Source organism: Falco punctatus (genome assembly GCF_963210335.1).
Source record: "Falco punctatus genome assembly, chromosome: 8".
In the NCBI taxonomy this organism is placed as follows: domain Eukaryota; kingdom Metazoa; phylum Chordata; class Aves; order Falconiformes; family Falconidae; genus Falco; species Falco punctatus.
The window spans coordinates 55,416,437-55,431,175 of record NC_137588.1 but is presented as its reverse complement, the minus strand read 5'-3'; the positions used below and the strand labels follow the sequence as shown (position 1 = coordinate 55,431,175).

Genomic DNA, 14,739 nt, shown 5'->3' with positions numbered 1-14,739 from the left:
GCAGGACCACCCCTCTCCCCAGGGAACCCACAACCAGGACCAGGGGGCTACAGACAAGAGTTGGCTTTATTCACAGAAACGGGGGCAGCTGTGTCACTGGCAGCTGCCCTCGTATTGCACATCCAGCAATGGGGGTGGGGGGGATATCCATGCCACGTCACAACACAGCGTCGGCACTATGGGACCTCAGGGGGGGCGCAGGCACCGTCACCATCCAGCAGGCTGGGGAGCGGGTTTGGGCGCCAAGGGTTCACGAAGGCAAAAGACCCGTCCACACATAGATAGAGATATATATATAAAAAAAAATAGTTCCACGATGACCAGAGCAGAACCACAGGGACATGCGTGCAAGCAAAATGTACAGCAGCCCGCGAGCAGGTAAACATGCTTTGTACAGACACAGACACATCAGGACGCAGCCAGGGTTTATGGCGCTGGGAGGGATACAGAGCGATAAACCCGGGCTTCACAGACGCACGCACGCACGCACGCACACCAGCCCCTGCAGGCAGCACGCACAGCTTGGGCACGCGCTAGGGCTCGGGGGCTTAGACACGGCAGGTTTTTCTCACTGCTAGACATGGTACAGCGACACAGACACGGTCCCTTGGAACGGAACTGGAGGAAGAACTCGTGAGCGAACGGGGCAGGGGCACCCCTGCTCCTCCCTGGCACGCCAGCACTGGCCAGGGCCGGCTGGGGAGGAGCAGGGAGCTACCGGCGGTTCGTTGTGCTGCTGGTGGAAGAGGCAAGGACGAGGGTCCATTATGCCTCTGGCTCGTATTCCTGGTATTCCTCCTGTGGGATGGGGGGAAAAAAAGCCAGTGAGAGAGCTCAGGTGGGGCACAGAGCCCCTGTTCCCCCCAGCCCCATGCCAGCCTGCCCGTAAGGCTGCAGGGCTAAGTGCATGGGGCACCTGAGAGCAGGTAGGCTCCGGGCTTTGCTCTGGACAGCAGTGGCCACCGGTGCGCTGAGCGCTGGCACACCATGCCCTCTGTGGTGCCCTGTGCCCCCCTGTCTCCTCACCTGTGGGGGCTCCTCATAGTTCTCCCCCTCTGGCTCCAGCAGCGGCTCGACCAGCGGCTCCTCAACAGCCTCCTGGGCCACCTCCTCTGGCTGGGGGTGAACCAGGGGGTCAGTCCAACGCACACAGCCCCCCACAAAGCATCCACACTCCCTGCCCCTGCCAGACTGGGGGGACATGGCAGAGACCAGCAACACACCCAGGACACTGGGGGCTCCATGTGGGGGGCACCAGTGGGACCCAGTGGGCACCCTGGCCACACACCAGCCCACCTAGCTGGGGGATGACAGGCAGGGGTCCGTGGGAGCAGACCGTGGCTGCGCGCATCCCTGCCCCACTCCCAGCCTCAGCCCCAGGCAGGCCATGGCTGCTGGCACATGGGGGCTCCAGGTGCTGGCAGGCCTGTGGGAGCATCCTGCATCCCTAGCCGGGGAGGGCGGTGCTGGGTAACCCCTCCCCGGGGCTGGCAGAGTGGCTGGCGGGAGGGAAAGGGGGACAGCCGATCCCCCCGTGCAGCAGCAGCGGTGGCCTCATTTCTTCAGCTGATGCTATTTTGGGCTAAGCTGGAAGCCAACAGCTCATGGGGGTGGTGAGATGCGAACCCGCTGCCCCTCCCCGTCCCTCCACTCCCGCAGCTGTCAGGTCACCTCGCAGCTGCTGGAGCGATGCATCGCGGCCCCGCGCTCCAGGCCGCCATGCAGGAGCCCACGCATGCACACGTCCACAGCAGCCACGCATGCAGCCAGCACGCTCGGGGCAGCGACATGTCCCTGCCCTGGGCACAGGCAGGGCAGCTGGGGATCTGCAGGATCCCTCCCATGGGGCTGGGGAGTAGCCAAGGGGCTCCCCACCAACCCTGGGGACGTCCCAGCCTCCCCGTGGGCCTCCCCGTGGGCATGGCAGTGGCCTGGGGCGGGGGTGTCTCACCTTCAGGTCCGCAGGGAACTCCTCCTTCTTCACCAGCCCAGTGGCTGCTGCGATGTTGCCAGCGCCCGAGAACGCAGCTTCGCCCAGCTGGGACGCCTGCTCCTTTGCTTTCTCAGCCACTGGAAGAGCCACGGGTGCCTGTCAGTGCCCCCCCCGTGCCAGGGAGGGGTGCCCGGCCGCTGCCCCACGCCCCACGCCACACGGGGGGCTAGCAGGTTGTCGCTGGGCAGGATCAGACCCTCCCCATCTCCCTGCCAGGGCGCTGGGGAGGGGAGGGGGTCAGGATGCTGCTCTGCAGCTGGGCAGGGAGTGTGAGCAGCCTCCACAAATCCTTCGTTGCGGGCCCTATTATGTAAGAGGCTTTGGCTGGGTGACATCAGCCCCTCAATTAGCCTCTGATCTCGTTAGCAGCGCAGCACTCTTGGGGCCAGAGGGGTACGGTGGTGGGGAGCTGGAGGGAACCGTACCTGAGGTGACGCCTTGCACCACACCTTGGGTTTTACTCCCTGGGGGTAGAAAGAGACAGAGATGGGGTTAGAGGGGCCAGCGGCCAGGCGGTGCCACGCGCTGTGCCTGGGACCCCGGCAGGGCATTGTGAGCTGGGGCAACATCCTGCCCACGCCCCAGCCCAGCCGCGCCAGGGCAGCTGGGGGGCCAAGCACCCACACGGCTCACCACACGGCTCCGGTCCCTGCAGGAGCCCGAGCTGGGCAGCATGGGGCCACCACCACATGCCACGAGGGCAGAGACCCTGGGGCCCAGCGCCGTGCTGGGGCACAGCCCCACGGGGTGAACACCAGCCATGCTGCTGAGCAAAGCCTCCCACGGGAGCTGGGATCCACACCCAGAGCTGGTGCCAGCACGGCACGGGCAGCCCCACAGCTGGCACAGCCTGGGGCCAGGTGCCGCCGCTGGCCATGCCGACCCTGCCAGGCTGCTTCAGGCAGAGCAACACCCGCAGATGACAGGACACCCCACGGGATGGGTGCAGGGTGCCTGCGACAGGGGGAATAGCAGAGGCTGGCTAGCTCCTGCAGGATGGGGCCTCGGGGAGCTTCTTGAGCCGCTGGATGCCCATCCAGAGCACGCACTCCTGGGCAGAGTGGGGGTCCAGGGCAAGCACCCACCACCACCACCCAGGGAAACAGCTCCAGGGCCTCAGCCCTCCCGCAGAGCTGGTGCCCTCCGGAGCAGGATGGAGCCCCAGCCCTGCTCCCTCCCTCCTGCTGCAGGCAGGGGTGGCCACAGCGCCCTGCCCAAGCAGCCCAACACCACAGCCCAGAACGCAGCCTGCCCGGGGGCTGCCTCCTCCCTGCCAGCGGCACCTTCTAGGATTTGGCCCCGAATGGACCCGAGCCCCGAGGGGCAGCGCAGAGGGACCCCCCAGCCACCAGGCTGGGTGCAGGGGAGATGCCAGCAGAGCCGTGGTGTGGGATGTGCTCCTGGGCACGACCTCTCCAAGGGGAACAAACGTGTCCCCAGCCCCCCTGGTCTGAGCCGGGCACATCCCAGCACGGCGGTCCCCTCCTCCATCATGGTCCCTCCACGCTCCTGCCCCAGAGCATCCCCGGCAGGGAGCCACGGGGCACTCGGGCTCAGACCACCGGGAGCCCCAGGGGGTCCGGTCCCCGGGGGTCCCATCCCCTCAGCCTGGGGACTTGCCAGGTCCTGCCCCTGCCCGCGGGGCCCAGTCCTCCCCCCCGCAGATGCCCCGCGGGCAGAGCACTGCAGGCACCGGCCCGCTGCCCCGGGGCACCCCGCCGCAGGGGGGGTCCCGGTGGGGCAGTGACAGGCGGGGGCGGGGAGCGGGGCCGGGGACAGGGACAGGGGGGGCCGGCGGGCAGACGGGCAGGAGGACGCAAGGGCAAACGCAGGAGCTGGCAAGGGCAGGCAGAGGGGCCGGCGGGGCATGCAGGGGGACGGGCAGGGATTAGCCGGGAGGCAGGCAGGGGGCAGGCAGGGGGCAGGCAGGCCGAGCCGGCCCTTACCGACATAGAGGACCCCCTCCTTGGTCTTCTCGGCGGCCTCGGCCACCCCCTGCTTGGTCTTCTCGGCGGCGGCGACCACCCCCTCCTTGGCCTTGGACAAGCCCTTCATGAACACCTCCATGGCGGCTCTGCGGGGAGAGGCCGCACGGCTTCACCCCGCCCCGGCCCCCCCGGCCCGGCCCCGCTCCCGCCCGCCCCGCGCATCCCCGCGCCCCCGGCCCCGCCGCCCGCCCGCCCCCGTCCCCGGCCCCGCTGCCCGCCCGACCTGGCTCGCTGGCGGCGGGGACGGGCGGGCCGGGCCGGGCCGGGCCGGGCTGCGGCGGGGCGGGCTCAGTGCGGCTGTGCCGGGGCCGCGCTGCGCTGCGCCGCGCTGCGCCGTGATGCGCGGGGGGGACCGCGCCGCGCCGGGCTGAGCTGTCCCGGCCGTGCGGGGCCGTGCGGAGCCGTGCCCCGCCGTCCCCGCCCCGCACGGCAGCGGCACCCCCGGCCCTGCGCCGGCTCCTGCCCGCACGGCTCGGCACCCCCGGGACGGGCCCATCGCGCCGAGCCTTCTCCCCATCCCCACCCGTCCTGATCCCTTCCCACGCTGTCGTGCCCCGGTCCCCATCACGTCCCGTTCCCACCCCACACTCTCCCCATTCCATCTCCTCCCGATCCTGATCCCATCTCGTCCTGATATCATCCTCTCCCCTCTACAGGCTGTCCCCATCTCTGTCCCCTCCATGTTCTACCCTGTCCCTACGATATTCCCGTCCCCATCCCATCCTGATCCCATCCCCTCCTCATGGCCTCTTCCCACCTCATCCCACCCTGTCCCCACCCCATCCAATTCTGATCCCATCCCCTCCCCATCACATCCCACACTCTCCCCATCCCATTCCATTCCCATCCCCTGTTGTTCCCATCCCATCCTACCCTCATCCCATCCTCTCCACCACATCCCATCCCAAACCCCCATCCCGATGCTATCCCACGTACGTGCCTTGTGCCACACCATCTTGATCCCATGCCACGCTGTCCCCACCTTACCTCGTCCTGCCCCCCATCCTGATCCCATCCCACCCTGATCTCCTGCTCTCATCCCCCAGCTCCCTGCCCTAGGGGGGGATCCCCCAATCTCCCTGCTCCCCGGGAGAGGCAGGCCTGGTACCCCCTCCCCAGCACACCACCCTCCCACCCCACCAGCTGCAGCTGGGATGGCTGCCTCATCCCGCCCACCTGTGGCCACTTAAGAGCCAGGGCAGCTCAGGGGAGCCTGTGCTAGCCAGGATGGCTACAGGGGAGCAGGTGAGTGCTCTCCCTGTGGGCTGGGCCTGGCAGCAGAGTCTAGGCAGCCCCACCGTCCCCTTGGGGCTCCCAGCTGTGGGATCTGTGTCATGGGGGGGGGGGCTGGGGGGCTGCAGGCTCCCTGATGGAGTGCCTGTGGGGCTCCTCGGGGCTGTCCCTCCTTCCCCAGAGGAGGCAAGATGAGCGGCATCAGCGGCAGAGGGCTCAGCAGCGAGAACTGCTCCTGGCAGAAAGCCTGGGCAAGCACCCTCTGCAAAACAGGTAGGGGGGGTGGGCTGGCCATGGGCAGCCCCTCCTGGTGCTGGGAGGGAGGTCCCAGGGCTGGATGGGGGCTCCAGCATGGCTGACATCCCCCCTCCCCAGGTGGGCACTGTGGTTCTTCAAGAATGACAAGAGCAAGATGTGGCAGGCAAACCTGCGTCTCGTCACCAAGTTCAGCACTGTAGAGGACTTCTGGGCGTGAGTGAGCCACAAGCGGGCAATATGCTCCCTCCGGAGAGGCCCTGATGAGGGGGTCTGGGCTAGAGGAGAGTGCTTAGGGGTCCCTGAGGCACCTCTTCTCACCTGCTTCTGTGTCTTGTCTCCACCCGGCACAGGCTGTACAACCACATCCAGCTTGCCAGCAAGCTCACATCTGGCTGTGACTACTCCCTCTTCAAGGTGTGACACCCCGGCCACTGCAGTCCCTCCTCAGAGCTCCCTGCAGCACCCAGCATTATGGGGCCACACTGGGTGCCAGTGGGGCTGGCAGGGTGTCCTGGCCATAGGGTGGGAGGGGAAGGCTGGCTGGGTGCTCACAGCTCCCTGAGCTAGCTCTGGCCAGGTACTTGGTGCCCCTGACCATCCCCTTGCCCATCCCTAGGATGGCATTGAGCCCATGTGGGAGGACAGCCAGAACAAGCGTGGCGGGCGCTGGCTCATCACCCTGGCCAAGCAGCAGCGGCACACCGAGCTGGACCGTTTCTGGCTGGAGACGGTGAGTGTGGTCCTGCTTGGGCTGCCCCGCTGGGTCCTGGCAGCGGTGCTTCCCCTGTCGCGGTGTTGAGCCCTAGTGGGGACTGTCCTGGGCTCCCCTTCTCCCGGCAGTTGCTGTGCCTCATTGGAGAGATGTTTGACGAGTACAGCGATGAGGTGTGCGGAGCAGTCATCAACATCCGTGCCAAGGGGGACAAGATAGCCATTTGGACTCGGGAAGCAGAGAACCGGGAAGGGGTCACCCACATTGGGTAATGCAGCTTTGGGGCGGGGGGGCTGCGCAGGGCCAGGTTGGGGGGGATTGGAGTCCCTGGGCAGGAAGCCTGTGGGAGAAGTGATGCTACCCCATTCACACAACCCCTTCCCTCCTCCAGGCGTGTCTACAAGGAGCACCTGGGCTTGTCACAGAAGGTGTCCATCGGATACCAGGCCCATGCAGACACAGCCACCAAGAGCAGTTCCCTCACAAAGACCAAGTTTGTGGTGTGACTGTGGGGGGAGCAGGGCACTGCCCACAGGGTCCTCCTGTCCTATTCCACAATGAATGCCTGCAGCTGAGCATGGTCTGTGTGTCCAGGGCTGAGCCAGGGTTCTGGCACCCTGGGTTGGCTTTTTCTTGGGGGGGGGGGGGGGGGGGCTTCCTGGGAGGGGGGACAATGCAATGCCATATCCTGTACCCACCTGCTGGGTGAACAGGGCTGGGAGCACAGAGTTGGCATCACTGTGGGCTTGGGGCACTGTGTGTGTCCCAGTGCTCCTCTCCCTGGGGCTGTGGGGGTGTCCCTTTGCTCTGGGGGCCCTGGGTAGCCCTCAGGAGGATGCTGGGCTCTGTCCTCCCCTGGCCCAGACATGGGCACAGCTCGCTGCCCTGTGAGCCTGGGTGTGGGAAGGGGGTACCAGAGCCCAACTTCTCTGGGTCAGCTCAGCATGGGGAGCTGGTCCCCATCTTTCCCAAGCCCCTGCACATTGGTGGGACATGGGTCTGCCTTTTTGGGAAGACCAGCTCCCTAGCTGCGGGCAGCCCAGTGTCCTCACAGAGTTGGTGCTGGGGCTGTGGCACAGCATCCTCCTCATGCTGTTTGCTCACATCCCTGCCACAGGCACCTGCAGCACAGGTGGTATGAAGCTTATTTGCTTCCCAAGGGTTTATTGGTATCAGACCCGCTGGCTCACAGCCCCAGTCCGTTGAGCCCTGGGAGTTTGCTGGTTCCTCCTTTCCATGGCCCTTACCCCCTGTTGTCCCTCCTGCCTGTCCTGGCACTGGCTGCAGAAGAGCTCCCTTACTCCTCTCCTTCCTGCTCCAGTCCATGCCCTGTCCTTTAATTTTCTATTTGTGTTTTTGATCACTGGGTCTGTTTTCCATCCTCCTCCTCTCCTCCATTCAGGTTCTTGAGGTGGAGGTGCCTGCTCACCTCCTGACAGTGTGGCCATGGCACCCTGGGACCGTGGCTGTCCGCAGTGAAGCCCCACCAGCTTTCAGGGAGATGCTGAGCCCTGCCGTGCTCTGGGCCACTACCCATGGCTGCACATAGCTGTGTCCCTGGGACTTGGCTGCCCTTCTCTGGGGCCACAGGGGCAGCTGTGCCAGGGCTCTGCCTGCCCTCCACCACCCCGTGTTGCCCCCTGTGCCAGCCAAGAGATGCTGCCAGAGCAGGGAGGGGGGAACTTGCCCCTGGCACGCAGCATGCCAGGCAGCATCCCCATGTCCTTGCATCATGTGCTGGCCCTGAGCTGCCTTTCTGCGCAGGACAAAGGGGACAGGACCCTGCTGCCCTCCCCTGTAGGGCACCCAGGCCAGGGGTGCTGCAGGCAGCACCCACCCCACGGCCGGCAGCAGGACCGGGGGGGCACGGCTGAGGTGTCTGCAGGCAGGGGGGTCGGGGGCACTGAAGAGAGAAGGCGGGCGGGGCGCTGCCTGAGCTGCCTGCGCTGCCTGCCCCTCGCCACGCGATGGCGCCGCTCGCCCGGCCTTGGCCAGCTCGGCACGGCAGCGCCGGCAGCCGGCCCTGGCGGTGGCCCGGCAGAGCTGCCCCCCACCCCCCGGAGAGGGGCCGGCAGGAGCGAGTGGGGCACGGGCTGCGGGGCTGCCCTGGCTGAAGCTGAGGCCGGGGGCTGGAGGCACGTGGGGTGCCGGGACCCCCCATCCACCGCACTGTTAATGGCACCTGTTTGTGCCACCACCCCCAGCAGCGGCAGCGTGAAGTGGGTGAGGGCCGGGGGCTGCCTGTCCCTCTGTCCCTTCAACCTGCTCCACTGCCTGGCCCGGCTCCCACCGGGGGCTGCCCCCCAGGCCAGGCTGGCATGCTGTCCCTGTCCCCTCACTGCCGTCCTGGGTGCAATGGGGTGCCCTGTGCCCCGCCATGCCGGGAGGCCAAGGTTACCTGGGGGAGGCGGGGGGGCTGGTGACAGAGGCTGTGGCGCGGTGCCGAGGTTCATTGCCATTCACGTGCAGCCGCGGTGGGGTTTTGTTTGATTGGAAAAGTAATAGGGGCCATCTATCTCCACGGCTTTATGGGCTCAAAGCAGCCCAGCCAGCTGGGGGGCTGGCAGTGCCCCCCTAGAGCCCATCCTTTGGTGACATGATGGCCTCCATCCTCAGCTCCTGCACTTCAGGGTCCCTACTTGGGGGGCAAAGGGGGGTGGGAGGCACTCGGGGACCCCCTAGATAGGGACAGCAGTTGTCAGGAGCCACTGAGCGAGCACAGCAGTGCCAGGGCTGCCCCCAGCCTGTTTCACGCTGGGCAGCTGTCCCAGCTGGCAGCCAAGCTGGCAGCCCTGTCAATAATCGTAATTAAAAATTAATACTAATCAAAAGGGAGAGGCAGATGGCAGCAGACATGCGGCAGGGCTGCAGGTGGGGGCAGGGGGCAGTGAAGGCATGAGGGCTGGCAAGGACAGAGCTGGGGGACGAGGGGTTGCGTTGGGCAGGAGATACAGGTCAGGGTGCTGTGGGACCCAGTGGGGCTGGGGAGGATGCGGGGTCAGGGACATACATGGCACCACAGGGATGGGGAATGTGGGGCTGGGGAGGATGCGGGGTCAGAGACTTGCATGGCACCACAGGGATGGGGAATGTGGGGCCAGGGTCGCTGTGGGGCATAGCAGCATGGCGCTGGGCTGGTGCAAGGATGGTGACCCGTGTCCCCTTCTCCAGGCAGGCAGTGCAGGTATGTGGTGCTGGGTGCCCATGCAGGGTCACCTTGCCGGCAGCTGGTGCGCAGCCAGGGCCAGGCGCCGCTGGCCCACGACTCAGCTCAGCAGGCTGCCAGCACAGCCTCTTCCTACGCCACCGGCTCTGGCAGCTCCAGCAGCAAGGACAGATCCTTCCCCGGGCACGCACCTGGTGCCAGGATGGGTGCAGACACCCATCCCGTTGCAACCAGTGGGTGCTGCAGGGTTAAAATCCCCCGAAGTAACTGGGGAAGGAGCTGCTGGCTCCGTGGCTGGCGTGTGGGCCGGGAAGAACAGGCAGCGCTGGCTCACTGTGGGAGTGGGCAGGCAGCGCGGCTGCTGGCGCTGGGGCTGCGCCACACTGTTCCCATGGTGTCTGCGCCCACCTTCCTGCCCCATCACCCTCCTGGGGCCATGAGGGTGCTCTGGGCCCTGGTAGGGGGGACATGGGCATGCAGGGGACCTCCATCCCTGGGTACCACTAGCATCCTCTGAGTACTCCTGGGGGGGCAAGCCCCCATGAGGTGCCCCATGCCTTCTCTGCCCACCCTGCCAGGCCCTGGTGAGGGTGCAGGCTGAGCTTGTCCTCCATCCAGAATCAGCATGGCATGTGAGGAGGGGTACGCAGGGTGAGGGGCACCTACAACACAGCGTTCCTATGACAACCTCCATGGAGACAGCAGTCAGTGTGGGAGGTGTGGGAGGCAAGGGGCCCATGGACCCCTTCATGCTTGGTCTCCCGCACCAGGCAGGACACAGCAGGGTGCAGCAGAGGGGCTGCACCCATGGGTCTTGCTCCTGGTCTTGGGCTCTGCCTGCTGATCCTGTTCCCTGCCTGCTGTCCCTGCAGTGTGGAGCAGGCAGGCATGGCAGGGCTGGTGCTGCCTGCCCATGCTGGGCTGCTGCCCTCCGACAGCTGGTTTGCACAGAGGGCTGCAGAGCACAGTTTGCACAGCTGGGTTTGCACGGTGGGGTTGACGTGGTGGGCTTTGTGTGGAGAGGTTGGCACGGTCGGGAAGGGGTTAAGTGCCTGCAGGGCCATCCCCAGTGCCAGCAGCCGAGGAGGTGGAGAGGGAACATTAAATCCTGCCCTGTGCTGCAGGGAGCCTGTACCTGAGAAGAGCCCCTTGCTGTCAGTTCTCATCTGGATGACAACCAGGCTCCTGCAACATGGCTGAGCACTCTCCGTCCCCGCGGGGACGGACTGGCACGTCCTGCTTGGCAGAGGCAGGCGAGGGGAGTGGGAAGGTGGGATGGGGACAGGGATAGGCATGGGGACAGGGACAGGACATGTGTGGCCACAGACCTGCAGGCATCAGACCTGCAGGTATGGCTGCAGCACAGTGCTGTAGCAAGCTGCAGGCAGCGCCCTGCCGCTGGCAGAGCTGTCCCCACCACCCTGCCCTGTGTCCCTTGCCCATGACCCCTTTGGGATTTGCTCTGCTGGCCTTGTACCATGGCCTGGGTGCCCCTCGTCTGTGTGGCACATGCCCGCAGGGTTTTGTCCCCTCCCAGGCACCGTGCCCATGCTGTCCCCAAGCCTTCAGCACAGGCACGGTGCAGCCCTGTCCCTCGCCTGCACCGGCCAATGCCGCCAGCTCTAAGGGACCAGCTTGCGCCTCCCTCAACACAGATGCATCCCAACAGCTGCTAATTGAGCCCCCCCACCCCGGCTTCATTAACACCCCCAGGTCCTCCCAGCGTGGCAAAGGGACCGCTCACTCTCCTGGCTCGGGGGGAGCAGCTGCAATCCCCAGAGCTGCTGGGGCACAGGGCACACAACAGGCAGTGCCACCGGTGCCTGTCCTTCCCCTCCTGGCCCTGTGAACCCTGGTGTTCCCTTGGAGTGGGCTGGTGATGCTGCAGCCCACAGCTCCCCCCCCCCGCCCCCGCCAGCACCCAGCTGCAGGGTCAGGGGGGCTGCCAGGCTCCCTACCTGGTTCCCTGCCTGGCTCCCTGATTGCCCACCCCAGTGCCACATCTCTGGCTGGGAGGGCTGGTGTTTCCCAGGCGGTCGATGCGTCCATCGATCCCACGCAGCTCCGTCGGCTGCTCTCCCACTGCCCTGCTAATTAATTGTCTGCTGCTACTGCTGCTGCGGGAGCGCCAGGGACTCAGGGTGCCTGGGCTGCTTGCACCCTGCCCTGCCCCACACATGGTCTTGGAGGCCCTGCAGATGGTGGCACCCACCTCAGACCCACACCTGACCCACCTGTGCTGAAGAGCAGGGGATCTGTGTCAGGCTGGGGAGGGGGCTTGTAAGCCCTGGGCTGGGGTGAGAGGCACAAGGAACTGACAGGGGTAGGGGCCAGCATATGGCCACTTCCAGCCCCTCCGGCTGCCCCTGTCCAGGACACCCTCCTGCTGCTCGCAGCCATGCCAGCCCCCAGCCAGGCGTGGGGACAGGGATGGGGACAGTGACGCTGCCTTTGTGCCAGGCTATAATGAGATTTCTGCTTGGCTGCTTGGATAGAAAATCCCAGCCAGAGGATGCAAAGAGCCCCTCTGAGTCCCCACAGCCTCCTGCCCCTGCGCAGCCCAGCGCGTATGGAGGTGTCCCTGCCCCAGCACCCACACTACTGCCACGGGGGGCATCAGCACCAGCTCTGGCCGGGAGCACCCACTGAACTGGCTGGCACGGGGCACCCATGGGGTGACAGGCCAGTGCCTTCACTACCTGTTCACCCCACTCCCCCTTTCCCAGCCCCACACTGCCACTGGTGCAGCCACCCTACGCCCAGGCTGGGGGTGCCAGGCACAGCCCTGAGGACCCCAGCCTATGTGCCACTACCGTGCCCACCCTGCTGTCTGCCCAAGCACAGACACCCAGCACTGCTGGCCCCAGTGCTCTCCAGTGAGGTCCTGGTGCCATGGCACTGTGGCCACAGGACCTGTGTATGCAGGGTGGCACTGCGCTGTGCCCGAGCCCCTCCAGCCACCCTGTTTTCTCTCTTGGCAGCAGCAAATCCATCTCCTTAAAAAGCGGGGAGCAGCTCTTCAAGCGCTGGGGGCTGCGAGAAGCAGGCTGTGTTGGGATGGGCTGTGCCACACATCTTAATGGAGCTTTTCCCGCCCCCGGCACTGTGCGCCATTAATCTACTCTTGCAAATGGCTAATTTTGAAAATCCTCTTATCAGAATTAGGTCCTCAACATCCATATTTATTTACTTTTCATTTTCATAATCTTTCTGTTCCTTGCACGGCTGGGGTTGCTCTCATTGGCTCCGTTTCTGAGCATCCCTGTGTAGGACGAGGCCCAGGATATCCAATGCCATGCCGTGCCTTCCCATGCCATGCTGTGCCATGCTCTGGCACATGTCCCTCGCATGGCACTTGTGTTCCTCCCACCTTCAGCTCTGCCATCAACATCACCAGTACCTGTGCCCACTCCCTGCCGGAGCACCCTCCTGGCCCCAGCACCCTACACAGCCTGGTCCCTGCCCAGCACCGAGGGCCTGGCCGCATCCTGCTCATGGGGCCATGCATTATGCATTGTTTATTCATCAGCACCTTCCCCGTTTGTAACTCAATTAGGCAGACGGCGGTTTTGCTAATACAATGGTGTTTAATATTCGACTTCCTTAAATACCACAAATGGATAGGGAGGCAGTGTGCAGGCAATCCATTATACATGAGCTCAAATATCTATTTAAATATTTGATGGGAGTTTAGAAAATCTCATGGCTGGCCTTGCCCACACCTGCTGGGGCCAGGCAGGAGGTCGGACACGGCATGGGCAGGGGCTCTGCTGCACCCAGCAGTGGGTGGGAGCTGCCTCGCCTGGGCTGGCCTGCTGGACACGTGGCCTGGGGCATGTGGTGAGGGGGAGCGGTGCCAGCATGGTGACACTCCCAGGGAGGTGGCAGCTGCAGTTGCGGAGCATGGGTACCATCGCTTACCAGGTGATGCCCTCCCTCTACCTCCACCCCAATCCAGTTTCTTTCAGGAGAAAGCCCTGACACAATGGCTGTAGCACGTGGCTGAGCCATGACCGTGGTGTGCTGGAGAGGAGAATTAATTTTTAATTCCGTCTTAATTACTCCGAGTAATAATCCATTTACAGCATCCAGTGGGGCTGGCACTTCCAGCATCCCCTTGGGGCTGCGGCCATCATGGGACGCCCAGGCGCTGAGCATGCTGTGCTGGGGGCACTGGGCTGGCTGAGCACCAGGCTTCTCTCCTTGAAGCCCACAGCTCCCCATGTGCTGCAGCCCCTCATGACACGCTGACAGGTGGTCAGGGGTCCCAGGCGCCCCCACAGACCTCATGTCAGGCTGGCATGGCCCTTTGGCAGCGGGGCTCAGGGCTCTGGCTGTGGAGTAGGATCTGGCTCACCTGCCCCCTCAGCTCCTCCTCGGCAAGAGGGAGAGCAAGTGGAATTGAAAGTGATGTCCCCAATCTGTATTAATTAGTGTCTATTAATTCATCAGTGCGCCCTGCTACTTCCCCACTGATGGCCTGGCCATGCCAGCCTGCGCCACAGGACAGGGTGAGACCATGTAGCCTCGGCACGGCACCCACGTGGCACCGTGTGTCACAAGCACATGGTGAAGGAACTGGGTGAAGCCAAGGCAGGACTGGGCACCACTGGTACCCCTGGGTGAGCGGTAGGACAGGGTGGGTGTGGTGGGCACCTGGGTGGTAGGAGCATTGTTGCTGGCACTGCCAATGCGGCACCAGCAGAGGTAGCTGGAAGTTGTCCCGGGAGAGTGGCACAAGGAGCAGATGGGGCTGGCACCGCACGCAGGGCCCCAAGCCCCCTCCCTGCCAAGGTCCCCCAGGGCAGCGCCTTGCTGTGTACCCCCCCCAGCTCTGCCCCGCTGCCTGGCTGGGGGGTCTGGCCACTGCAGGAGCCCAGGCTGGGGTACCCGGCACTGCAGGGGAGTCAGTCCCGGTTCCCATGGCAGCCCCCCGGGGAGCTCATGTGAAGCACGGTGACTTCAGCAGAAGCAGATGGAGCCGCAAGGAGTAAAAACATCCTGTTTCCATGCAAATGCCATCAGTAATAATGAACCAGCCTGAAGGAGGGTGGTTATCGATGGATGTGCTGGGGCTCTGCCCGCCGGGATGGGCAGGGATCTCCTTTGCCAGCTGGCCCCCACCAGTGCCTGTGCGAGATGTGCTGGGGCTCAGGGCACTGCCTGGGACAGCACAGTGGGATGGGAGTGGGCACCCTTTGGATGCCACCCTGCATGTGCTGCCCAGCCTGCGCTCGTGGCCAGTACACAACCATATTGGCACTGGAGGTGCCTGGCAAGGGGTGTGCTGGTGGGAGATGGCTCTGGCCTCACTCTGGGGCTGTGCCGGTGGTGGCCTCGGCTCTGCTCAACACCACCAGCGCTGGGCTGGGGCAGATGGAGGCCAAGG

At 65.0% G+C, this 14,739-nt stretch overlaps 2 protein-coding genes across 2 annotated transcripts; one reads left to right on the top strand and one right to left on the bottom strand.

Annotated features, from left to right (window-relative positions):
* Positions 1-48: 48 nt before the first annotated feature.
* On the bottom strand, positions 49-4,321 carry SNCB (synuclein beta). Its single transcript, XM_080398822.1, has 6 exons — positions 4,205-4,321; positions 3,940-4,067; positions 2,419-2,457; positions 1,952-2,070; positions 1,027-1,116; positions 49-798 (listed from the first exon to the last, which is right to left on the bottom strand). Exons 2-6 carry the CDS (start codon positions 4,058-4,060, stop codon positions 766-768), a joined length of 402 nt encoding a protein of 133 aa, XP_080254948.1. The 5' UTR covers positions 4,061-4,067; positions 4,205-4,321; the 3' UTR covers positions 49-765.
* Positions 4,322-4,622: 301 nt separating this feature from the next.
* On the top strand, positions 4,623-6,796 carry EIF4E1B (eukaryotic translation initiation factor 4E family member 1B). The gene is made up of 6 exons (XM_080398819.1): positions 4,623-5,487; positions 5,590-5,685; positions 5,823-5,886; positions 6,089-6,202; positions 6,313-6,452; positions 6,576-6,796. The coding sequence occupies exons 1-6, from the start codon at positions 5,351-5,353 to the stop codon at positions 6,688-6,690; spliced, it is 666 nt and encodes a 221-aa protein (XP_080254945.1). The 5' UTR covers positions 4,623-5,350; the 3' UTR covers positions 6,691-6,796.
* The last annotated feature ends 7,943 nt before the right edge of the window (positions 6,797-14,739 follow it).